General features: G+C 37.3%; 2 protein-coding genes across 6 annotated transcripts in view; both read right to left on the minus strand.

The window, feature by feature from the left end:
- Positions 1 to 536: 536 nt before the first annotated feature.
- LOC137468764 (suppressor of tumorigenicity 14 protein-like) lies at positions 537 to 25,358 on the minus strand. Its single transcript, XM_068180782.1, is given in 18 exon segments — positions 537 to 1,596; positions 4,309 to 4,445; positions 5,658 to 5,929; positions 6,627 to 6,741; positions 6,744 to 6,809; positions 7,368 to 7,487; positions 8,519 to 8,626; positions 13,001 to 13,134; positions 13,828 to 13,940; positions 14,848 to 14,945; positions 16,398 to 16,534; positions 19,235 to 19,454; positions 20,223 to 20,261; positions 20,359 to 20,537; positions 21,517 to 21,584; positions 22,435 to 22,559; positions 23,215 to 23,377; positions 23,698 to 25,358. Coding segments are annotated over 18 exon segments (2,331 nt in total). The 5' UTR covers positions 23,776 to 25,358; the 3' UTR covers positions 537 to 1,437.
- Positions 25,359 to 25,451: 93 nt separating this feature from the next.
- TMPRSS7 (transmembrane serine protease 7) overlaps positions 25,452 to 25,864 on the minus strand; it is a 63,463-nt gene continuing 63,050 nt past the window's right edge. For all 5 annotated transcript variants that reach the window (XM_068180766.1, XM_068180767.1, XM_068180768.1 and 2 more), the window contains exon 18: positions 25,452 to 25,687. In XM_068180766.1, the coding sequence (XP_068036867.1) occupies positions 25,517 to 25,687 (171 nt within the window). In that variant the 3' untranslated portion in view covers positions 25,452 to 25,516. The remainder of the gene's footprint in view (positions 25,688 to 25,864) is intronic.

Here is a 25,864-nt window from a genome sequence, read left to right on the forward strand (position 1 = left end):
GCAGTGTTAGAAAGAGGAATCTCACTGCATGCAGATTACAGTGTTTTCAATGTTTCCCCCTCACGCTGTCAAGGTAGGTCTTACATTAAACAAAGATCACATACTTACGTACTGCAGAGTAAGTGTGCTGTGTGGACAGCAAGAAAAGGTGTACAAACTGCCAGCTTAATTTTTAAATATATATATATATTAAAGGTGAAAGCTAAACACTTCCAAATACTGAGCACAGCTTAAAGACCATCTAAATGGTCTTCAGGCCATCTAGACAATTATTTTATTAAGCTAAGTACTGGTATTCTGAAGTCCCATAAACAGCTTTGGAAACCTTAAATTGGCTAGATTTGGAGTAATAAGTTCATCAGGAGATTAAAATTATAAAACCTAGATTTACTACCAGGGTTAAAGGAAAGTTGCTGTCATTTCTTATTTTACTTTCTTTGAGCCCAAGGATGCATCCAACCACATAAATCCATTTTCCTGCTATGTCCACTTCAATTTAGTGTGGCCTTGTGGGCACAGCCCAGAAAGATAAAAAAAAAAATTCCTGAGCCTGAAACTCTGCTTACTGTGGACCAAGGACAGGATGAAAACCAATCCTAACCTACCAGGAACATGCCAAAAAGTCACAGTGGATGCCAGAGCCAGAGCTGGAGAAATAGACCTGTAACATATTGCAAATATTAAACCCTACAGTTAGTTCAAATTCTAAGGAGAATTTAAGAAAGCATTATAGTTTCCTTTTGTTTAATGAATTACAACTCATTCATTCATTCTTTCCTTTTATTTAGACATCATCCCAAAGAACCTAAATTATACTTATCAGTTATTTAATGAAAATTACTTGCATCCTAGCATTTTTGAATTACATATCTGGTACTTTTAAGAAAACACAGTAGATACTCCAAAAGTTACAGCCCAGAAAGTAAAAGTCATGCAGTCGCAATAGCTAGAAAGAATTAATCTCAGCTTTGTACACAATACACTATTTATATTTTTGAGAACTATGAAATAATTATTTATGTTTATAATCCTGTAACATCCCTAAAGAGTCAAATATATATGGCATGTGGCCATTTTTATCCAGATATGCATATGTGGAAACAAATATAGATAACAAGGGACAAGGAAGGAGAGGAGAAGGATTACTAATGAGCTATAGCTGGATTTTTGTTACAGGTTATAATCCATTTTATTTTGTTTTTAAGGCAGTGCTGTTTCTGCAAATAGGCATAAGGAAGATGAATCCATAAGGAATCTGAAGTTCCTCTGAGGCTGAACAGTTATTGCTAGATGAACCACAAATGATAGTTTCTTCATTAAAAAAGTGTATTCTTTCACCAAGGAACAGTCAATGGCATTTTCACGTTGTATCATCAAATTAACTACAGTAGGAAGCAGCTTTCACACAGAGGCAATCTGCATTTTCTCCTTGGCTCATCAGTATGTATTCTGACGGATCCAGTCATATAGTGCTGTCACCTTGGTGTACACACCAGGACGATTGCACCAAGCACATCCTTCACCCCAGCTCACGATGCCAGCAAGGTACCATCTGTTGCCCTTCCCTGTGCAGGCCAAGGGACCTCCAGAATCTCCCTAAGATGAAGGAAGTCCAGCCATTAGTGCACACACACAGAGCACTGTAACAAAAAACTAGGTTATTTAAAAACAGTAAATACCTGCCCCTCTTTTTCTCAAGTTAAAACTTAATATTAATTAAAATGTACTTCTGGATATAATGTACCCAGCCAGATGTCATATTTATTCAATTATTTTAGCTTATGGATGTAGCACACTTATCAATATAAAGCCAATGGAAAGAAGCAGTTTATAAAATTACTCCTTGAAAATGTCCCAATTCAGCATTCATAGAATAACTCACCACAGCCCAAATAGGGAGAGAAGAAGACAAGGGATGGAAATAGGGAATTCTACTACAATTTGAAATCTACTATAAATTGTTCACAGGCTGAAGGCGGATCTCTTCTACTGTGTGTTAAATAGGAACAGAAAGATACCACACACACCAAATAAAAAAAAGCCAACAAACCAAAACAAAACCAAACCCAACAAACAAACCAGGAATAATTAAGTATTATCAGCAGTTTTGTAATCAAGACTGAGTCTACAGTAGACTCATTTGTAGAGGCAGAAGAAGGAACAAAGACTAAGGAATGTGCAAATAAGAACTGGCTTCTCAAATGCAACATGCAGGTTTGCTCAGTAATGCAGAAAAATAAAAATTCCCATTCAATTCAGTTCACAGGATCAAAGTGCATTTGGGCTCATCAATGGTTTTTTTGCCTTTCATTACTTTAACCTTCTGTGTGCTAGTCTGTTGACAGAGCTCTGGGCAACTACAGTGCAGCTCCTGTCTGCAGCTGTTCCTAATGCACACAAGGCAGTCAGCAGCCTCCAAATTGACCCTGGGGTTTGTTTGAGCCCCCAGCTGGAGCCAAAACATGTAAGAGGTCAGAGAAAGCCACATACTGAGAAAAGAGTAATAACAGAAAGCTTTCATCACCCAACCAAACAAAATTATCTATTATGGTGGTACAAAATTATCTACAGATAAGAGAAGAAGCCAGAGTTCTTCCTTTCTCTCAGGCTGCTGTCATATTAGAAATGTTGATAATCCAGGAGACTGATGTCAAAGTGATTTCAGAAAGGAGGCTATGTAGTCCAGCCAATTACTCAGCCAGTTCTGAAAGACCAAAGGGGTTGCATATCAGTGGGGAGAGGAAGGATCCTAAACAGAGGGACCAAGATCAAAGAACATCCTAGAGTGATAAGAAAACAGTCTGAAACGGTAAATATTTTATTTCTCATGTATCAGGTCCTCTAAATATGAAAGGTATTTGGAAGCTTCACATAACTTGTGCAACATACGCACCGCTTACATATCCAGGAAGGAGTAAAACAGAACAGGACCTCACAAGTCTGAAAGCATAGTAAAGGGGGTTTAGGATGCTGTGGGGCTTTCCTGAACTCCCAGTGTCATTCCTCTCTAGCACTGTACAGGAAACACATACTATACATTACATAATATGTATACTAGTGACAGAAAGGAAAAAAAAAAACAAAAAAAACCACCCAACCATAAAGAAGGACAGATGCTACCCAGATTAAGAACTTAAAGACCTGAAGGGCCAACATGCTAGAACTCAGACACAGTATATCATGCTGGAAATTGGCCAGTATGATATACAGTTGAATTGGTTAAAAATGCCCATCTGAAAATTCAAGGGCATTACTTAAGCAACACATTTTTTGGAGGAACACCACCCCCTCTAACATATTTTAGCAAAACAATTCCAAGGTCAAAGTTTGCAGACAAACTCTACAGAATAATAATAAAAATAATAATTAATTTAATTAGGTCCTTGACACTGCAAGAAAATTCTAGAAATAGTCTATTGTGTTAAAGAAGTTTGAGCCATCATGAGCTACAATCTTGCAAAAGTTATCCTATTGCATTAAAATAATAAAATATTACACAAAAATTGTACCAGATTGCCTCTAATTTGGTCTAATACTCAGTAACAAATTTCTATCCCCTTTACATGGTAAGTGATATTAAAAACATGTTTGTAAAGTTGATAGTCATCATCAGAAGTTTGAACACCAATGAAGTACACAACTAATGTACTAGGAGAAAGATGGCAGAGTCAGGACGGGTGAAGTATGACCAAAAAGCAGTTTCTGATTGTGTGTGTAAACAAGCCGGGGTTTATAATTTACACTACTGTGATGTAGTCACAACTTGTAATTATACACATGAATAAATGTTTGAAATTAAAAAGCACCATTGCAGCTGCAGTTCCAAAACCTTGTCCTTTCATGTTTGCAATTGTAACAATACATTACTTGTCATACTTTTACAGTATTTTAGCAATTCCACACCCAGATATTTAAAAAGATAAAAAGAAATTAATACAAATAGCATAATTCACAGGTGGACCTTTTATTGCAGATGAGTCCTTTTATCTTTATATTTTTGTTCTCTAGTATGAAATATAACTGTTGAAGAAGAAAAAGAATTCTCGACACATTTTACCCCTTGCGTTTGCAAAATTATATTGAGGGAGAGAGTCAGAGATTATGATGAATTTTATTCCTTATTTTGGTGGGCTTTTAGTTGCTATGTTATATTAACTATAAACTCACACTCAATTAAAAAAAACCAAAAAAACCCTAAATAACAACAACAACAAAAAACCAACTCACCACACAAACAACCTAAAACTCTGAAGAGTTTTCAGTGAAAGCAAACATTCCTTTGTAGTTTTCCCACCCATTCCAGATTACCTGGCATGCATCAACACCACCATTAAGATTCCCAGCACACAGCATACGTGAAGTAATAAGATCATCATAGAGCTTGTTGCAAACACTTTGGTTAATCATTCTCACTCGAGATTCCTGCAGTGTTTTGGCAAGATGACCTAGAAAAAAAATACAAAGGGTATTGCAGAGATTAAGGTGGCACAAATTTCTTATAGAGATACCAATTATCAAAACAAAAGAGAATTGCTTCCCACTCAAAATCTACCCAGATAATGACAGCAGAGTAATTCCCTTCCCTTCAAATAGTGTCTGCTGTTTTTCAAATTTTTGAAAGCTGTTGTTCACACTGCCCTATAGCCATAGACGTTCCAATGGACCACCTCTCCATTTCCCTAGCCTTTATCCTTATGACATTATTCTGCCAGAAAGTAGTAAAAGTGCCATGCAAATTTTAAGATAAGACTGCACACAGAGTGACTAAATTTGAAAACTATTTCAAGTTATGCCTGAAACTTTTTGTTATTATTTAAACCATGGCTGTGCTCCAAACAACATCCAAATCCTACAAAATGCAATTTCTATATTGTTTTCCATCCTCTCAGTTCTAGGGAAGAAACTGAGGAATAAAGCTGAGCGTGGAAAAACATACAATTTTTAAAAAACTCCAAAGAACAGTCTGTAACTCACAAATGATGCTAAGACTTTAATTCTGTAGTATGGTATTGACATAAGATGCCCTTGTGAGCTAAATATCCTGACATCTCTGTTGTGCTGCGATGCTGCCCAAGCCCAGGTTTCAAGCTGTGTAATGCTGAGACAGGGCAAGCATCCCACAGGCCACCCCTGTCTGAGTGTGCTTTTTTTCTGCTTTCCCACTGCAGCTGGCTGCTCCAAGCTACACAGAGGCAGAACTCTTTATGAGGCCTTTGATTAAGACAGAGAAAATGAAAGATCCTCCACATTTTTTTTTGCAATTTCAATCATTGCTGCTTATGGTTCCATGTTGTCAATCAGAAACAAATTCTTTCTCTGCAATAGTTACTAATCTCTTTTCTTGCAAGGTTCTATTCATCAGATTAAATGGTCATGAACATGAAAATGGGCACATTTTTGTAAATCTATAATCACTTGCTTTTCAGTGATCTGTGACACCTGAGTATGCATTTTGTCACTTATCACCTGCTATCCAAGCAACCATTCAGAATTCACAGACTGTAGCTAAGGAGATCTTTTCTGGTTTTTATAGACACACTAAGTAAACTACATGTTTTTTTTTTTTTTTTTTTTTTGCTTACAAGTATACATATTCAATTGTTAGAGTTTAAAACTAAGCCAAACTTGCAAAAAGCATATCCAAGAAATGAACATACTATTTTCTTTTATGGCTCCCCAGCCAGTTACATAACAGACAGTTCCATAAAGAAACACTCTAGAGGTGCTGGGTAAACAAATGGGCTGTACCAGCTCACTGAAGAGTACAGGTGTCTCCATTTCCAACAGGGCAATGTCATAGTCTGAGATAGATTGGACATACTGTGGGTGGACAATAATCCTTATGATTGATCTCATAGCTACACGATTGCTCTTTCCATTAATAGTATGTGAGCCCATATATGCTCTCCATCCCATTGGAACAGAGTATCTGTAAAAAAACCTAGTTTTAGAACATCCCATTGGAAAGCAATGCAATGTTAGCTCACTCTGTTTTAACTACTTTTCAGTATTTGAGGACATTCATCAAAACTAAAGTACATGGAGTAGAATATGACTTCAGAAGACAGATGCACTCTAGTCTCTGTCTGCTAAAACATTAAGCAATGTTTTTACTTGCTATTATGAAATGAATTAATTTCCTGGATCTATAAGACCAACTCCTTGCTATGCATCATGCTTTGGAACTCATAAAAGCATATTCTTAAACTCTATCTCCTCCTTAACATGCGTAGGCGGTATGCATTTTCAATTTTCACTACCTAAACTGAACATCAATGAGGTTCTCGCTCATTGATCAATATAGAGGACATGTTTTGGGATAAAAGGCCACAGTTCTACTCAGAAAACTCCTGTTTTTTTAAAAGAAGGGGGAAAAAAGTTTACCTTACATCTACCCTACATCTAACAGTGTTCTGTCATGCAGGATTTACTGGCAATAGAAGCAAAGAATAACTTCAAAAACTGAAGACTTTTGAAGCCAACAGATGACACCAAGTGTTTACGTAGTGAGGTCATATCACCAAGTTATTACCTGGATCAACTTATCTAGACAAGGAATAGCTTCTGCAAACTATTGTAAGGTTAATAAACTGCAAATTCTCTAGAACAGTATAATTTCCTCGTACCTTGTAGAATCAGAATCCAGGAAGCAATGGGCAGCAGATATGAGCCACTTGTTGGAGATCACAGATGCGCCACACACGTGGCCATGTGCCCCCATCTGTAAACTTGCTTGCCAAGCCACTTTTCTGATCTCGCATCTTCACCTCCAACAATTCTGTTTTTCTTAAGTTGGCATCTTCCACAAGCTAACAGAAATAATTTAATAAATTAGTAAAAAACCCACCAGTTAATTCATTCGCTGTGCTTGGCACAAATTTTTACCCTTAGACCTTACTGTGCAATTGGTAAAAAGGTGAGTACTTGCTCGTTTTCACTCAATGGGCAGGTCAGATATAAAGCAGTCATTGTCTATCTTTCTGTGTAGCTTTCTAAAGAGTTGAATAACTCAAAAAGAGGTTAAACAAAATTTAAGAGTTCATTTGAATCATTCTTGTCTCCATTCTCTTCTTACAAACACAGCTTTACTGTATTTCATTCAGCTCAAAAAAGCAGCAAGACCTACCAGCTTATCCTGGAAGTACATTGCTTGAAATAAGTCATCATAGACAGAATGGATTAGTTGATTGAAAAGAAAAGTGCAAAATTCAAGACAGACATTGGCATACGGTATTACCAGGAAATTTATTTTTTAAAATTAATATTTTATTTAACCAATTCTTAATCCAGTAATGATTAATAATAACAAAAATTGCTGATTTAGATTCCCAAGTAACTAACAAATCTTAAAATAAATGTTACCACACCACAGTTCATTTCATCAGATGCATCAGCACAGTCTCTTTTCCCATCACACTCAGGATTTGGTTTCAGCAAGCATATTCCATTGAGGCATTTGTATGCATAAGGGGAGCAACTTTTGTAGGCTGAAATAAGAGAGAGAAGATAGTGTCATATGTTTGGAGTAATGCTTTCAAATTATTAACAAAACCTTGCACATTCAGGAAGTTGTTCAAAGCTACACATTCTAGTCTGCTTGAAATATAGTCTATATTGGTGTAAACTGGTCCCTCTATGGAGAGGGGACAGGGGAATGATCCACTCTAATTAACGATCTCACTAATTTCAGCCTCCACTGTCCCTGAGAAAAAAGAAGACCCTCCTACTGTCTACAATCCCATTTTACATAACTCTAACTTGAGTAAGTGTGGCTTCTCAGATCTGTTCTTTTTCCTTCACCAGCACTACTGGTATTACAAATCATAAATCTTCGCAGCATCTTTTCATTTTCAAGTAAAATTGAGAAAACTGCAGAAGAGCTTTATATCTCCCTCCAATAAATTTCTGACTAAGGACTATCACAGTTTACTATGTGAGAATCCAAAGAGATCTCAGCAATTGACTTCCATTACTATTATTCTTATTACCAGTTGTTTACAAGGGCCTCTAAACAGTGGGAGTTAGTTTTTTTCAGCAAAGATTTACTCCTGGCTATCCCAAGATTGAAAGCAAGACAAAAATTACATAAGCAAAATGCAGCAAGTCACTAGGGGGCCATTGGTAGTACCAGCAATGTCCACAACCATCGTGATCTGCAGTTAAAAAGACCATCATTGTGGCAACAGTCCCCAGCCTACTATGTCTCTCTTCCTTAAATTATGTGATACTGATCTGTCAGCATCTGGGGAAATGTGCTCTTCCAACAGGCTCACCAACAAAATGTGGCTTGGTTTTCTTACTAAAATCCCTGTTTTCGTGGATTTTTCTTCATTAATTGTCTAAACTCTCCCAAAACCTAGTTTTACTCTGCATGACTTATGTTCACTATTATGAAACTTTTACTTTGTGCCATGGAAAAAAAAAAATCTAGAAACAACACATATAACCGTTAAAATATGTATATTCCTGCTTTTGCCTTCTACCGTCTTTTGGAAAATACCTAAAAATACATACTTACAGCAGTTGTTTTCATTACTGTCCTGCCCACAGCTGTCATCATCTTTACAAGACTTATACTGAGGTTTACACTTCCCATCACCACAGTTCAATTGTTCTGGATTACAACCTGAAGAAAAATGGTCTGTAAATTTCTAATACAAACAGCAGACCAACAGCCACATGCTACACTCCCTACTAGAGGTCACCTGGATGTTTCTATGCCACTTCTGTCAGACATTTATCTACCTTGGTTTTGATAGTATCCAGTGACAGAGAGACTTGTGCTGTACTCTCTGACCTTGGGTTACCTTCTGGTCACTGTTTCTGGCATCTTTTGGATGTTCCATATCTTCTTTGACATGCGGTGCCTAATTTAGGTATATCACTCTAGCTGGTACAAGACTACTGTAGATCACCCACTGGTGATTTTCAAATTCCTGTCTTACATCCTAGTGTGACACCACACACTTAAAAAACGAAAAACCAAAACCCAGAACAAAGACAACCAACCAACAAAACATCAAATACAAACAAAACTCACAAAGAGTATTTTGTGACTTTGACTCACAAGTCAGCTTTTGAGCAACAATCTTCCTCCCAGCCATTTGTTTTTTGCAAAGAAAGCAATTTAGGCAGTCCACATGTCTGTTTAATTATCTCCATTCATATATTCACAGAATCACAGAATATTCGGAGTTGAAAGGGATCAACTTCACAGTTCAACTCTCAGCCCTGCACAGCACCACCCCCAAGAGTCACACCCTGTGCCTGAGATCATTATCCAAACACTTCTTGAGCCCTGGCAGCCTTGGGGCTGTGACCACTTCCCCGGGAAGCCTGTTCCAGTGACCAACCACGCTCTGGGTGAAAAACCTTTTCCTAATATCAAACCTAATCTTCCCCAGACACAACTTCAGACCATTCCCTCGGGAGTGTCACTGGTCACCAGAATGCAGAAATCAGAGAGCTGCCCCTCCTGTTCCCCTCACCAGGAAGCTGTAACTGCAGTGAGGTCTCCCCTCAGTCACCTCTCCTCCAGGCTGAACAGACCAAGTGACCTCAGCTGCTCCTCCTACAGCTTCCCCTCAAGGCCCTTCATCATCTTTGTTATGCCCCTGTGGACAGTTTCTAATAGTTTATTTTTTGTATTGTGGTGCCCAAAACTGCCCCCAGCACTCAAGGTGAGGCTGCTCCAGAGCAGAGCAGAGCAGGACAATCCCCTCCCTTGCTTGGCTGGCCATGCTGGGCCTGATGCCTGCAAGGACATGGATGTCCCTCCTGGCTGTCAGGGCACTGCTGGCTCATATTCTTGTTTTTATTTTTCTCCATATATATTCTACAGCCTTTCAGGACCACTTCAAAATACATTCCTCTTAAATACATCCATCTTTCTATTGTGCAACACTTCCTATTTCATAAGCATCTACTCTAATCCATAATTTAGATAATGAACTAAAATTATGTGACATTCCGTAACAATATTGGCAGAATGACATAAAAAATATCCTTCCTCTTTGGCAATGAGTCTTGACCAGTCATTCTATGGAAACAGTTTCCTGTATTTTTTTCTCCCCACATTTCCTTTCTGATTAGCTTGACACATAAAACAGTGTCAAAGTACAATTTATCTATTTATCCTCTCACAGCAGGGAACTAAAGCAAAATTTTAAGTTCCATGCTGGTTTTAATATTCTTTTCACTATTTACAAATAGCTTACTTTGGCTACTTCTTGTGTGTTTTTCTTCCTTTGGAAGATTAACTTATGAATATTGGTCTAAAATTCCCTCTTGATTTTTCTGTTCTCCCACTCTTTAAAAAGACACATTACACAGCCTCTTTTCCACACTTTTACATCCTCACCCACATGCTTCATGTGATCTTAAAGAATGCCAGCAGTAGTTTAGAGATAATTTCAACTCATCTCTCAACTTTGTGGAAGAAACTCTTTACAGAAAACAACAAACAAGAAATAATTGCTCTACCCCAATCAATTATTAATTATTTTTATTAGCAATTATTATTAATTGCTCTACCCCAAATTCATCACTACCATGTGGGCAGCCTTTCCAGCATTCAAACTGATTTCTTGAAGGAATGCACATTGTGTCTGCATATCTAAGGACAAGCTAGAAAAATAAGAAATCAATGACACTGGAAATATTGATACAGTCTAAATGAAGTAATGCAGGACTCTACCATGAAGAAATATTAAAATTATTAAAAATTAAAGTTTGTGTCATTTGTAAAATAATTTGAATATTAAAAAAGAAATATCTTACTTGCCACAATCTGTCAAAGATTTTTATCATGCAGTCTTAATTAAATGAGTCACCTAAATAACCTTAGCAAATTGAATTCACATTAATTGCCTCTACTCTAAGGGTTGAAAGTCATTCACCACAGATACACAATTACTGATAGGAAGCATTTCTTTAATTTGTTAAGGGAATGTATTTATTACAGGACCATCTAAGGAAAAGGAAAATAAAAACAAAACTAGGCATTCTCTTTAGTATTACAAATACATATTTCCTGATATTAAAATTTTGTAGAAGTTAATCTCTCTGTTACTACACTCAATGTCTGATGTGAATAAGTGCTTTATCAAACACTTCTCAAAACTCACAGTATCATATGCAACAGCCCTTGACCAAGAATTTCTTACACATTCAAATAAACTAATTAGTAGTACAGATGGTAAGTTGTTTCTTTACAGTATATTAAAAATGTTTGTTCTCTTTGACTCTTTTAGATGTGCAAGAAAAAAAAGTCTCTGAAAGACTAAGTAGCTCAAACCACTCCTCTTCCTGCCCAAGTGAAGTAAAATGAAATTTTCTCCCATTTAGCACCATGGGCAAATTAAGAGTTACATCAGATAGAAGGACCAAATCCATTTGTCCCACAGTTGTCTAATCAGTTCCAATCTGGAGTAAATTAGTCCTCTTCACTGCCTTGCATGTGATGTCAGTGGGAGGAAAGCACACACCACCCAGCCAGCACAAGCTAAAAGCAGGAGTGTCTGCATTTTCTTGTCACCTCTCTCTGGAGTTATCCAGCTGATGGCTGGCATTTGCTTTCCAGGTCAGCTCAGAGCAGAGCCTGTGATATTTAATAGCTGTGCTTTGATAGGCACCCAACAATGGGGAAAAAACTAACCTCAGGTGGGTGACTGCAGGCACTTTAGATGTGGGGAAACATGAATTTAGTTTTTTCCTTCTCCTATTACTACTGCTGCAGGCAAGGTTGATATAGGCCGGCATTCTCAATCCATGCTGGTATCTCAGACAGCATTCCCCAAACTACTGCATCAACTTGATACTGACACATGACAGCCATTCCACGCCTCCTGATGAGTCTTTATACAGAGCCTCCTGATTTGTGACTAAGAACTGATTAAATAACTTTGAACCATCTGCCTTCTGCCTCAGTGCTAGGAACAGAGCACGCAGATACACGCAGTAAAGACTGGATTTTCTCATTTAAAAAAGGTGTTCCTAGGCTTAGACTCTTAAACATTTTTGAGGCAAAAACCAGAGGAACCACAGAACTAAGAATAGTTGGTAACTTTTTCTGGTGGAAAGAGACCCACATTGGTGGAAGAAGAAATCCCTGAAAATTTGTGTCTTATAGAATGACTGACCACAAAGCATGCCACTTATTTAGAGTGAAAGGCGCAAAACAAAAATCTTTACCAGAAACCTTAATACTTAAATGCTTCTATGTCAACAATGAACAGAACTACATTTTGACAAGCAAGCAGAGGTTTTGAAGAGGCTTCTCAAAATGAACTGAACTTGTGAAATCACAGAGAACTTTAGCTAGCTAGATGTTAATTGGATAAAAAAAAAACAGGTTTAAAAAATCCGAGATTGCATCTTTTCTAAGAAATGTCACAAGTAATTCCTGAAAATTCCTGTTCCACCATCTGGAAGACCCTCAAAATCTAACATTGATCTAGAGGTACATAGACCGGGGAGTTAGGAAAGACCCATAAAAAACCCAGACATATTTCTGCAACATCTTCTAGCAAGTGGTCCTCTTTGACTGCCAGAAAAACTTAAATAGTTTGTCTAAACCTGGAAACTGATCTAGATCACATTGAGTTGTGATTTTAAAGAGAAGATTAAGTATTCATGGTTAACTTTGGTTGGCAAAAGAGTCATGCTTAGAGGCCCTCTGCCATTCTATTTTCATGTTGCAACTTGGCTATTTTAAGGTGTCAGCAAAGTGCCATATAACAGATCTACAGAAACTGAGAAATGTTACTGCCCATTTTACAGAATTGTTGATAAAAGTTAGAAAATAAGTACTAGCTTCTAAATGTATCTTATATCTAAATTTGTACCTCTATCTGGTCAACCAAAGACATAACATTTTACATGTTGTCTCCTGCAATAAGGTCAAGAAAATAGGTAGGTTCAGTTGTATACAATTAGTCTGTCAAGCTGGGTTTCTCAAAAGTTTCTCCTTAAAAATTAAATTGTGTACTTAACAACTTACGGTCTGTGTGACTGAAACCTTTGTATTCAATATAAAACCCTCTGTGGGTGACCAGCTCATCAGAATGGAAGTTGATTGCAACAGAATAGCCATATTCTCTGTTTCTGTTGTTTTCTGAAAGAGCTTTACAGTATCTAGCAAGGCAAAAGTGAGAAATATTAATTTCTAACCAAACTGACCACTACTATCCAGCTATGTCTCCTTTTACTGAGTGGTAGTGATGTCAAAAAGCTTTAAGATAATGCAATAAGGATCAGCTGTATTTTGGTGTTAAAAACTACCCAACAGAAGTTTTAGAAAGCCTATTTATGAATTTCTCCCACTCAGTAACTTTTTTGGGATTACAGGAAACAAAATACAGCAAGATGATCAATATCAGGGTCTACCTTGTAAACACAAACTGCTTCAAGCATGCTTGATTTCAGATTGCCCATTTAGGTTTGCAAACCCAAACATTCCACATCCAGGAAAGGATTAAATCATTCAGCCAAATCCAACAGCTGTTGCTTATTTCAATATGCTCCGTCCAAGAGACAAATTTCTCTGAATAGCATTATTTTTAGTGTTTGTGTAAAAATTGCAATCACTGAAGAGCAAGTGGTAAAGAAAATGAAACTTCTGATTACACAAACTCTTCACCCACATCAAGACCACAGCCAGGAATTTACAGTTCAGCTGCAGCTGCATAAAATCCTGTAGTTTTCTACATTATTGCTCTAAGGGGAACAAGGGAAAAAGTAAATACCTGTAAGAAAAAAACAGGATGCTTAAATGTGCAGAACTTCAAAGTGGAAATCAATATGCCAGAAAATAATGTATTTACTCACCTAACTCCATCAATTTCTAGCCAGTCTTTATCACATTTACTGGACCCTGGAGACTTCTCTTGAATTTGTATTACAAGAATTTTTATTGAGAGTTTGTAGCCAGGCAATGGTGCCTAAAAATCAAAAGAGAAAAACCCTGACATGCATTAATAAAATGAAAACAGCCTTTGCTTTCAAGTTGTTCTACCTATTACGGGATTGAGAGTATTGCATTTCTATTATTGAAATTAGCACCTCTGAAGAACCAAAAAACATTGCTAATTTAAACATCTATGGAAGTCTTTTTAGACCCAACTTTGGCTAGACTGTGACTGATGAAGGAGTGTAAGCCTTTCTGCAGCCAGCATAAAGCACTGTATCTGAGGTTCATGCTAGGTTTGTAATGCCATGTGTTCCACTTCTGCACAGAGGTAAGAGTTTTGTTCTGTAAGGTGCTAATAATACTGTGAAAGGTAGAGAATTATCAAGTTATATACATGAAAAGTCTTCTTTACCAGGGCAACTAAAAGAGTAGTTAAATGCTGGAAGGAGCAATAGACTGACACATTAGGCAGTTGGTAGAAATCATGAGCAGATTTTAAGTCTTGCCAAAGAACTTGCTTGAAATTCAGAGGTGAATTTCTGAGCCAGAGAAGGTCCTGGCTCTGCAGAATTCAGGGAAATACATGGTGGTATCCATCATGTGAGGCATGATTTACATGACCATTTTTTTCTTTTTTCATAGAAAAAAAGCTCTGAATATTATTAATTTTCTCTGGCTGCTGGGATTTGTCATCTTACACATTAATTTGTTGCTGTCACAAATAATGCTCGAACTTCTGGAAGCTGGAAATATTTCCCTCCCATAGTTGGCACCTGTATATAGAACAGGAATGAAATGCACGCCTGAGAAGAAGTCAGGTTCAGTGGTCTCACTAGGTTTTCTCTGTTTCATCCACATCAAAAGCCATTTCTCCCAATTTTGTGTCTACATAAGATAAAGAGAAGTCATCAGAACTCAGAAGAGTTCCCAGCACATACCTTGATGATCCAGGTGCAGTCGATGTTTGGTGGGTAGTAACTTGAGTAATAAGGGGAACTCAGTGTCCCATTCCAGGAAATGTAATGACCACCACATACTAGGAGAGAAATACATCAGCAAGGAGCACAATTATCTCAGCTGTACGAAAGTGCAGAGTCTACTTCATTTGCTAGGACCCTTCTCTATGTACAGAGTTAGAAGTATACACTGTGACACTATTCAGCTCACGTTTTTCCTGTATTAACTGAAAATCATTTAACTTCCACCTCCACATAAAACTGAATTTCCCTTTTTTTTGGATAAAATTACAACTAAGGGTAAGTACAAAGAAACCTCTGACTGAAGTTTTTCTTTTTTAAAAAAGCATTTTTTCATGTAAGTAAAAGAAGCAACCAGGTGTGGATGCAACAAACCTCCCCCTTCCAATTTACTTCTTACTTTTCTGTAGGTATTTTCAAAATTAAAATGCAATTAGTCCAGTGAAGTGAAAACTGATTAATTTCATGTAGACAAGGAAGTTTGTGTATCAATTCTCAGTTTGAAAATGCCATATTTGAACAATTCCTTTGAAGCTGTATTTTCTACCAAGGACTCTCTTAGATATCCAGTCCTTAGTGCTTTTGGTTCCCTTTAGGTAATGTTGTGAATGCAAATATGAATATAACAGAAAATAAGATAATTTTGAAATTTAAAAAAATCTTGTAGCAAAACCTGGGCTAAATATATTTTGAAATACCCATCCTCAGAACAATAAAGCCATTTTAATTAGTAATGTGCATGGGATAAGTATTTGGACAAGCAGCATGCAGAGAGACATAAGCTGAAATGTGGCAGCTTTGGAGGAGTTTGTCCTCAGTGATTTGGTCCACACATTAAAAATTAGTCACTTGCTTCATTGTCAAAACTCTTTCACTTGTACCTTACCAAATAACTGTGGCTAAACTTGACCCTGTGAAGCCCCTTTATCTCTTCTAAAATTAATACTACAGTTTAGCATTACTCAAAATATTTCACCACACAGCACTCATGTAAAATCCATAGTACCTCATAGGTTTGGAATGTACGTCTTAGGTTTGGAACACACTTTTCTTATTCAGTTAACTACACTGAATAATGCATTCAGAAAAAGAACAAAGATGAATTAGAAGTGTTTGCTCTTGTTTTCCATGTTCTTTAAACACATGTTCTATGATCTGTAGATACATTGCCAAAACTGACAAAAGTAGCTGCTCTCTCACTGGGGCTATCTCCTTTGCCCAGACAGGTAGTACGTGTAGCTGTCTGTCTGTCTGCTCCTCTGCCACTGCTTGGTGTTACCCATGCAATGACTGGCAAGTAAGGCTTGAGTAGTTAGCAGGAAGATAAAGTCTCCCAGACCAAAGGATGTTCTCTCTTTTTTGTTCAATTCTTAGTCTTTTGTAAAGTGGATCAGAATGATAATTCCCTGCTTTATATGCCAACATTCCCTCCCCCAGATATATTCAAGGCAATTTCAACTTTTTTAGAGGCAAAACTAGTAATAAGTGTGTTTTCATCGGATGCTACATACTGATTTTAGGAACAGCTTGAAAGTGAGCTTTTAATACATTTCTTTCTCCTTTTTGGTCCAGTGAGAAGGTAAGCAACATCACATTACTTGATGAAGTCAAATGCAGAACAGGAGTCCAGGCCCCAGGCCCACACCATCTGGAAGATTACAAAAAAAAAAAAAAGAGTTAAAAAAAGTAACCCCGAAACATTTCCCACATTCCTGTCATCTTTGCTGGGCAACTGGGCAGAAGTAACACTGATCTGGTCATCTGTGTTCCAGAAGCATTCCCTTGGCTACCACTTCCCTTTTATTTCTCCACCCAGCTGATAGTACATGGGATGCTAGGGCTTCCCAGCATTGAGGGTAGTCACTCTGCATGTACATGACCGTTTTCTTGCTTAACAAGTGCCCTGGAGTTTTCCTACCTATAAAAGCATCAGAAAGGCAATGCCAGATTATGTTACTTCAGTGGTGATAGTGGCACTGAGAAGCAGAGCTTAGGAATGAAAAGGCAGCAAGTGCCAGTGCAGCAGTGTTGAGCAGCATCTATGCAACAAACCCAAAACATTTTCAATCTATCCATGTTCAGCCTGGTTTTGTGTCACAAAAGCTATCACACCCCATGCTTGGCAACTATTATTTCCTATTGTTCTTTTACTTGTAATGTGAGATGCTGTTTCTGGCATCTGTAATTCACTCTCATGCTTATTCTGTTTTGCAACCCACATCATATTTAGGACTTTTTTCATTTATTTAAAGCTTGATGATCCTTGTGGGTCACTTCCAACTTAGAATATTCTGTCATATCTGTGGACCTATACATTAAAAATTTCCAACAGGTTTCTCTTTTTCTATGCACAGCAAATGAAAGCAATTAAGATTAGACCTCACAGTAACAGATTATTTCCATCACAGCCCTGCATCAAGTTCTTTGATGTTACTGAGATCCAGATTGGCAGCTTCAAAATAAAATTTTTTAACCTTAAGTTGAAAGTAATTGTCTTCTACTTTAGCAGGCTATTCCTTTCATGTGTTTGAAGTGAGGCACTAGTAAATTAATCTCGGCTTTGCCTCTCCTGCAGACATTATTCAATCCTTTTTATCATAATAGCTGACAAAACATTTATAAAATAACAATATAAGTTCTCTCCAGATTGCCATGTGGAAATATTTCAGCGTCTTCCTCAACCCAGTTGACAGCCTGGCTTATCTTATCTCTGTGCCTTCTGTCACAGTATCATCAAAAAAGCAAGGCAAGCTATGAAAAGAGTTGTCCATGTGAGATGCTTACTCTCACACTACACCTCACCATCTCAGCTTGAACAGGCTTTAGGATTTGTCACTGAACAGATGTGTTACTGCAGTTTACAGAAACTGGAGAGAATCAGTTCAGTCACCATATGTGACCCTAGACCTTGACATCAGGGAATAATGGCTACCATAGTTACCGGCTGTCACAGATATTGGACATACTGTTTTTATTAGTTCTACTGTATACGTCTTAGGTATGTCACTAGGCTGCTTTTGACCCAAGCACAAAACTAATTGACATATGCAAAACAACACATTTTCTATGGTGGCAGTAAAAGCAACCAAAAATCAGGTTTTTTTGAGGTACCATCAGGCTTTTAACATTATTTCAGTCATCAAATTCTGTTTTGGTTCTTTAATAGACAGACATCAATGAACATTCTTGAACTTACAGCTTACTGCATCAATGTTCTCTGAATATGTTACATCAGACACCTGTGTTGGTCTTGCTGTCTTCCAGGTGTTTTCATGCTCATGGCCAGCTCTACATTTATGGCTCCTAAAAAGCTGAGCCAGTGGTAATAATGCACAATGGAGTAGCAGTTGCAGCAATAATCCATTATAAGTAGCAGAACAGATGCAGACCCACATTAGGAATGGGATTCTCCTGAATGTTAAGCTACAGTTTGAGTATAACTCCTTACAAAACTTCTTACTAAACTGTTGAGCTACAGTCTGAGAGTAACTCTTGACAAAAACCCTGTGTCCATTCCATGCCAACAATGGCAATCTGTTATGTCTTGTTGCATAGAGAGCAATTAGTACATTAATAGAGCTGAAGAGGACCCACTACTCAATTAAGTTAAAGCACTCCTAAACAAGTTCATTTCAGTTTCCTAGCTGAATCTTCATGCCCAGCTAACCTCTTCCTGAAAGATCCTAAAAATTAAGTAAAGTTCCCCTCTTGAAACTATCTGTCCTCAGATCCTACAGCTTGTTTATTTATTTGGTTGAGGAAGACAGATTCGTTGTGCTCAGACATGAAATTTGACTCTGAAAAGAAGGAGCAGTGTAGCCACTCAAATACCATCTGAACTCACTCATTCAAATAGACTACACAATGACTCTGAGGATGGAGCCTTCCAGTCTCCTATTATGAACAGGAATTCAGCTGTGACTGGACTGCCATAAAACATACAGTTTCTGAAAGTAATAGAATATAATACTCTAAAATAAAGTCTCTATATTTTTGAGTTGTGAGAGTAATTTTATGGAAAGGAACCCATTAGAATTAGTCATAGTGCAGAATAAACCCCACAGAAATTTGTAACAGGTTCCCCAGGGAAGGGGTCATGGCACCAAGCCTGTCAGAGTTCAAGGAACATCTGGACAATGCTCTTAATCAGATGGTTTGGTTTTAGGTAGTCCTCTGAGGAGCAGGGAGTTGGACTTGAAACCCTTATCAGTCCCTTTTAACTGTTTTAGAAGATCTTTTTATTATGCTATCCAAGACTTTTAATTAAGTTGTATTTCAAATCTCACATTATATCCATCTGGTACAGTTTCAGAGAGCTTCTGTACAGCATCTTTGCTCTGTATCTTACCTGGTAATGATCTTGTTCTGCAGTGGAAGAAGGAAATCATATGCTGACAAGTGGTGTGATGTACAGCTCTCTGGAGTGACACCATGCTGAGTGATAACTACCAATCTCACCACGTAATTAGAAGGAACTCTCAGTCTCCATTGATAGAAAGACTTTTTTGGATTCATCAGAGTTACAGTCCTGTTGTTACCTGGCTTGGCATACAGGTCAAAGGATACTGCTACAAAAAAGAGTGTAGATCAGTATGGAGAAACTGTTAGATTGAAAGATAAGTTTGGGTAAGATTTCAGACAAGGTAGAAACAATCACCTACCCACATTTCTTGACTCCTCTATTCCCTTTTTGCTCTTATGTTTACAGCTCTGTTCCCTTTTCCCTATCAGACTGCATCACCTTCTCCTGCTCTGGCCAAAGGAGTACAAAGCCTCACCATCACGAGCAGGAGTTGATTCAGCTGCAATTGCTACAATATCTGCCTCACATCTACTGCTTTCTTTGTCATTTTCTCTTCCTTCTCTGTGCAATGAGAACTCTAAGTACATGAAGACAAATCTCGAGTTGTGCTTGATATGAAGAAATTAGGCAAAGTGAACTAAAGCTCTACATTATTTGACTGATCACTAACAACATATTACCAAAATTGTCTAATCACAAGCCAAATTATGTACAATTTTTAGAGATTTTGTTGGGTGGGGGTTTTTTGACTTTTTTTTTTTTCTTTTTTTAGAAATGGCAAAAATAGGAGCCACAGCTCACTGCAATTCAGTGGGAACTATTAAATTTCAACCATTCTAGTCGGAACATCAGAATAAAAGCTGTAAGGTATTTTCATCCAGCCTTCATTTGAAACACAAGACATGGAGATTCCATAGCCTAGTTTAGTTCATAAGCCCTACAGATATAAGAATAACTCAAAAAATGCCATTTTTCTATCACAGAATTCCACTCCCTGTCAAAATGGTATCACTTAGGATTGAAACATAATTACCTGATCTTAGCATCATATCATATTCTGTGGAATCTGAAACTGAAATGTAATAATTATCAGCTACACAAGTTAAAGACACAAAGTGGAAAAAAGAAAAATAGACAGAATAGGTATTAAATGACAGGTACATTGTTACCAAAAAGCTCCATTGTAACAAGATCAAAATCTTCCTCCCCAGAGCTGAACAAGGGAACTGCTTGTTTATTACAGATTTCTTTTTGTTCCACTGGGGTTAGTTTTTTAAGAGAAGCGACCATATCTTGTGGTGCCCAGAATGTATTCCAGAAGTAAGCTCATAGTCCAGATTCTCCTTCACTGTGAAAGGTAAAAAAAAAAATCACTATAAATACAGTCTAATTACTATTTTGGACATGGTTTTCACTGGTCTGCATTTTTACCTGGCACAGTTTCATAGCCAGCTGAATTTCTGTGCCCAAATAGTTGCTGCTAAACATGGTGACAAAAAGCTCTCTTGTTTAATAATTATTTTTGCTGCATTTTTGTACAGTAAAACTATTTTTGACATATGCAGCTTAACCAGCTACACACTGAAACTGAAAACCACACCTTGAAATCCTGCAATAGTTTTTGTGAAATTGAATGTTACCATCCCTGCTGTATAATTATACACTTTTAAGATCATATAACAGCTCCAGACACATTGCAATTAATTTTTTTTAAGGGAAGCTAGCACCATACAACAGCACAATTTTATGCTGGTACTTTGATACATCATTTCACACAATTTTTGTTGAAATAAAGAATCCTTGAGCATACACATACAAGTTATTACTTCAGTGATTCCACCACAATCCTTTTGAAATTGCCTGTGCACTGACCCTTCAGGGTTTTCAGAAACTACCAGGATTGTAATAACCTGCTACTCAATGGATTTACATTTCTTACAAGGAGCTCAAATAGTGCTTTGCCCCAAATCACACATTTAAGGATTTGTTTTCAGATGTTAAAAAAGAACTTCATTTGAATGGACAAAACCAAAATAAGATCCTGCTGAGTTGTTATTTCAAAAATTAAAAGTAGATTAATAGACAACAAAACAACCCATAAACTCAGGAACAATTAATCAGACTTCATTTCTCTCAGCAATTCTACAGGGTAGGACAGAAGTCACACTATTAGCTGAGATCATATACTTAAATGCATTTCTGCATTTTTAATTCTCTTACAGAGATGTGCATTTTCTTCTAGATTGCAAATTAAAATGCATTAAAGAAAAAGAGGAAAACACAGCTGAATATCTCAAATTTCTACCATATGCTGAAACAGCACCTACCTGAAAGCAGCCACTACAGACTTCAAATAGTACTTTCCCAAGAAGGAAGATTCATATGTTTCTGCCAACTGACAATGAAATAGTAGTAAACGAAAATATAAAATTATATTTTAGTGCCAACATAATCTCTAGTACTATAAAGTGCTTGTCTTCATTCTTTCCTCTTCCTCACTTCCCTCTCCCACATTACAAGTGCAGTCCATAATTTTCACAAAATGTATTAAATAAGGATCATAAATGTGCATTAAATACCACTAAAAATTTGCTTTTTCACATCACATTTCAAGGCCATTGAGACAGTTCTTGATAATTAGTTGTGAAGAAAGTGTTTATGATTACATTTATATTTTTGTTTCAGTCTTTAAACTTCCAGTATCACCAACTTGTATTGGCTATGCAGCTTTGAGACACCAGATTAGTTCTTTTGGGAAATGCAAGCTAACAGAGGACAGCTTTGTCTTCAAAACTGCTCTCCACATGTACCTAGGAAACAGTACTGATCTCACAAATAGAAATTCATAAGAAGGGCAAGAAAGCAAGCACTGTTGTGAGTGATAAGGAAAACTTAAAAAGTGAAGTATTGAATTGGAGGTAAAATTAAAAAGAAAAAGGAAAATGTAGAAGGAAGAGAGTTTGAATAAACTAAAATAAAATTCACTCTCCTATTTCCTTCAAGACAAGTAATTTGTTCATAATCCTGAAACCTTATTACCTAGAAAATATTGACCTTACTCTAAGACACACAGCCCCATCTGTCTAGCTGCATTTCTAAATCTGAAAACTGCCAAGGCTTTTCCTAGCTTTAAACTTACTATTTTCAAGGGAAATAAAAAATGGCTAACCTGAGTCCTCTCCTCATTCCCAACTGCTTCTGTATAAATACTCACAAAATATTGCTCTACTTATGTGGAAACTTACATAATTTTGGATTGCCTTTGCTTGCAGGATGAACTTCTCTGATGTTGGATCATTGAGATCATTTGTATAAGTCAAATTAGGAATTTCTACACTTCCACTGATACAAATAAAGGAAAAAGCTGGAGCTGCGAGAAAAAAAAGAAAAAAAAAAAATTTAGCGCACCTAATAATGTTACAGAGCAAGACACTTGCAGAAGTATGTGCTTGTCCTTGGCATTTGCAGGTATTAGCTCTTAGGAGAAACATGCAGCATTAACTAGATCACTGACTCAGTCCCACTGACAGAGTAATGCCCAGCAGGAAAAGAAAGGAAGGTGAAAAAAGACTTAGGCAGGCATTTCTACTAGGAAGATTTCATTGTTAAGCTTCCAATTTTTTTGCAGTACTCTCCTCCTGAAGAGGCATGGCTTTAATGGCTATGTGCTGACATTTGGGAAAGTACATAAACAATTTAGGAACCCATTCTGGTTTTTAAAAAAGTGAAGAGAAAATAGACAAATAATTCCTATAGATTCCTGCAAAAGATAACACTTAATAGCAGTAACGATGGTATTCACGAGCAGTGACAAAAAATAATTAGCGATAAGATGCATACTTTCAACATTCTTGTACAACTACTCACTGCTAATTACTGTGCATTTTGTTGCTTTAGCAAAGATATTAAGGAGAAGGGAAAGTCAGTAGTTTATATACACAGATTATGTGCTCAGCTGCTTAGTGCAGATCTTTTCACAGTGCGAAGCATCCATCCCACCCAGACCATGCTGGGGAGTAACACTTAGAGTGAGTAGTGCAGGAGTAGCACAATTGCTGCAACTGTTAAAGAAACTGTAGGTAATATTCCTCGAAGACATCTCCTCCAGAAACACAACTTCATCCATTTGAAGAAACGACACATCCTACCTTCTTGGTAGGATGGGCAGTTGCAAACACACAGACTTTCCTAGAGAAAGACCATGGATAGCATCAATTAGTAAGAAAAAAAGAAGAGCTGTTGTATATTTTGGTGTATTTACTCTCATAGTTTTAAAGAGATTGAGATAAGATCTTTCATGTTATCAGCTATGTCACACATGAAATCCTCATCTCTCTGGGCTATTTCCTTCTTGTATGCGTTTCAAGCTGTGAAAGTGGTGGGGGGGGGAACTTTTATCACTTTAGTTAAAAGCAATTTATGAAGAATGGGGGTCGGCACACACAGGAGTAGACAGAGATAATTTATTTACTGTGTTCCTACTACAAAGCTTAGCTGGTGGCTCTTACCTGCCCTGCAGCCCATTCAGCATCCGGAGCTGGAATGCTGTACACAGAAATCCGGCCGGGAGGAAAAGCCTGCAGCATGATGCCGTGACAAATGCCTTTTGACAAAGCTAGCAATAACCCCCTAAGTGAACCCTGTTTCTTAAAACAGGGTTCTCTCTCATAGCTGCTCTCCCCACTGCACACACCAGGCTTCTCTTATTTCACCTTTACCATACTGCTTGAATGGGGAGCCAGCTGATCTGCAGTCAAAGAAGGTGGGCAGGAAAATTACCATCACTGTAACTCTTTGTTCACCTGACTGGCTAAGTAGGATATGGATCCCATAATTTGAAAGTAGATCACTTCTTTCAGAAATACAACAGTAGGGAAATAATTTCCGACACAACGCAAAGGATATGCAACCAATTTACAGATAAAAGGTCCCAGGACAATATAAATGAGGCAACTTCTAATAAACACCCTGGGGAATTTATAGAAATATATGTAAGAGAGAAGTGCTCAGTTACACATATCACTTTAGTTTTCCAGCTTCAAGACAGTACCACAGAATAAATGTGGTAAATAAATTGCAAACCAATTTATGCTTACATTTCCTGTTTGAAAGGAAAAGCAGCTTTAAGTCAGCAAACCATCAAGTTCAGCATATTCTGCATGCAAAATAAGAAACTCAAGGATGTGTGTGTAGAAATAACATGTTTGTTACATGTTGAAAGAGAGAGCACAAAGAACAGAATCTAGAAAAGCAAAAGGAGATGAAATCTCAGCCCCAGAAAAATAATACAAAGGGAACATACAAATCTGAACAGTTCACACAGAGATTGCAAAAGGGATTAACTGGAAGGCAATCCTCACAGCTCAGAAATTCAAACTACAGCTGCAGACAGATGGCTTTGTTCAAGTCCTCTGTTTTTCAACAGTCTGTCTCTGCTACACATACAGAACCTGCTGACTGAACACTTTGTCCCTTCCTTCATGGAAAAGAGAAGAAAACCACAGAAAAAAGCCTAGAGGAAACAAACCCACTTTTGCATAAAAATTATATCATGATCTTTTAGAAACACCAGTTTTATTTCATCAAGGACAAAATCATTGCAATAACACACATCACTATGTTTATTCATCTTGATAAGGTTGCCTGAAGCTCAAGAATTCAAATTCTTAGGTGGATGAACTTGAAAATAAAGAAATGAAAGCAGGAAATAAAAGTTAGTAGCTCCATATCATGCAGTTAATTAAAATGAAAGCAGGAGAAGGAATAAGCATGCAACAAATCACTTATAGCAGCAGAATTTCTGATCTTCAAAAATTAGGGTACTATGGATTTGAAAGGATTGAGTTCACTTTTTACAGTGTCTCCTCTCCCTTCCTCCCTGTCAGCTATCATTGGTGGAAGAGGCAGGGAAAGTAATATTTGCCAGAGTGCAAAGAGCCCACTGCTACTTCACTGTTACTTCTGTATTGGCTGCACACATCTCAGAAGAAATGATGAGTAAGCCTCAAGCTCTCTGTTTACACAATCAATTGTATCTTCAGCTTCCTGACAGGTGAGTGCACCTGCACTTAGTTGGTGCCTTGAAAATTAGGTTTATTATTGCACCTCCACCCATGTCTCCAGACGTCTGTGTGGAATAACCACCACAAGGAACAGCCTCCTCTCCTTTTTCACCAAAGCTTTAAACACTGGTATTTATTACCCCCATATGTGAATTCCAGAATCAGCAAGAGACATACAAAGAAATTCCACAACTGAACAGTTTCTCCAAATATGATTTTAATGAAGATGTCCAGGACATGTTTTATTCCAAGAAAAGTTTTCAAGTTACAGGACTGAAGGCACATATTTGTGTATCCATGGTGCAAAATTTGACACTCTTGTGTAGACACCTGGGAAATTTGGTCTTCCACATCCATAACCCCAGCTCACAATACCAGTCAAAAACCATTTTCCATCTCCATTGCTTTGACATGACAGTGGTCCACCAGAATCACCCTAAAAATAATACATCGAGTTATATGTGTTTACAATATGAATTATGAAAGCTGGGGAAAAATCCACAGGAGATATTTTGTGTAATTCCAGTGACTATATTTTCATATTCACATAGTTCAAACAATTGATAGTGGTTTTTTTTCAAGTAGATGACATTGCACAATTTTACCAAGGTTT

The sequence above is a fragment of the Anomalospiza imberbis genome, chromosome 2 (genome assembly GCF_031753505.1).
Source record: "Anomalospiza imberbis isolate Cuckoo-Finch-1a 21T00152 chromosome 2, ASM3175350v1, whole genome shotgun sequence".
NCBI lineage: Eukaryota > Metazoa > Chordata > Aves > Passeriformes > Viduidae > Anomalospiza > Anomalospiza imberbis.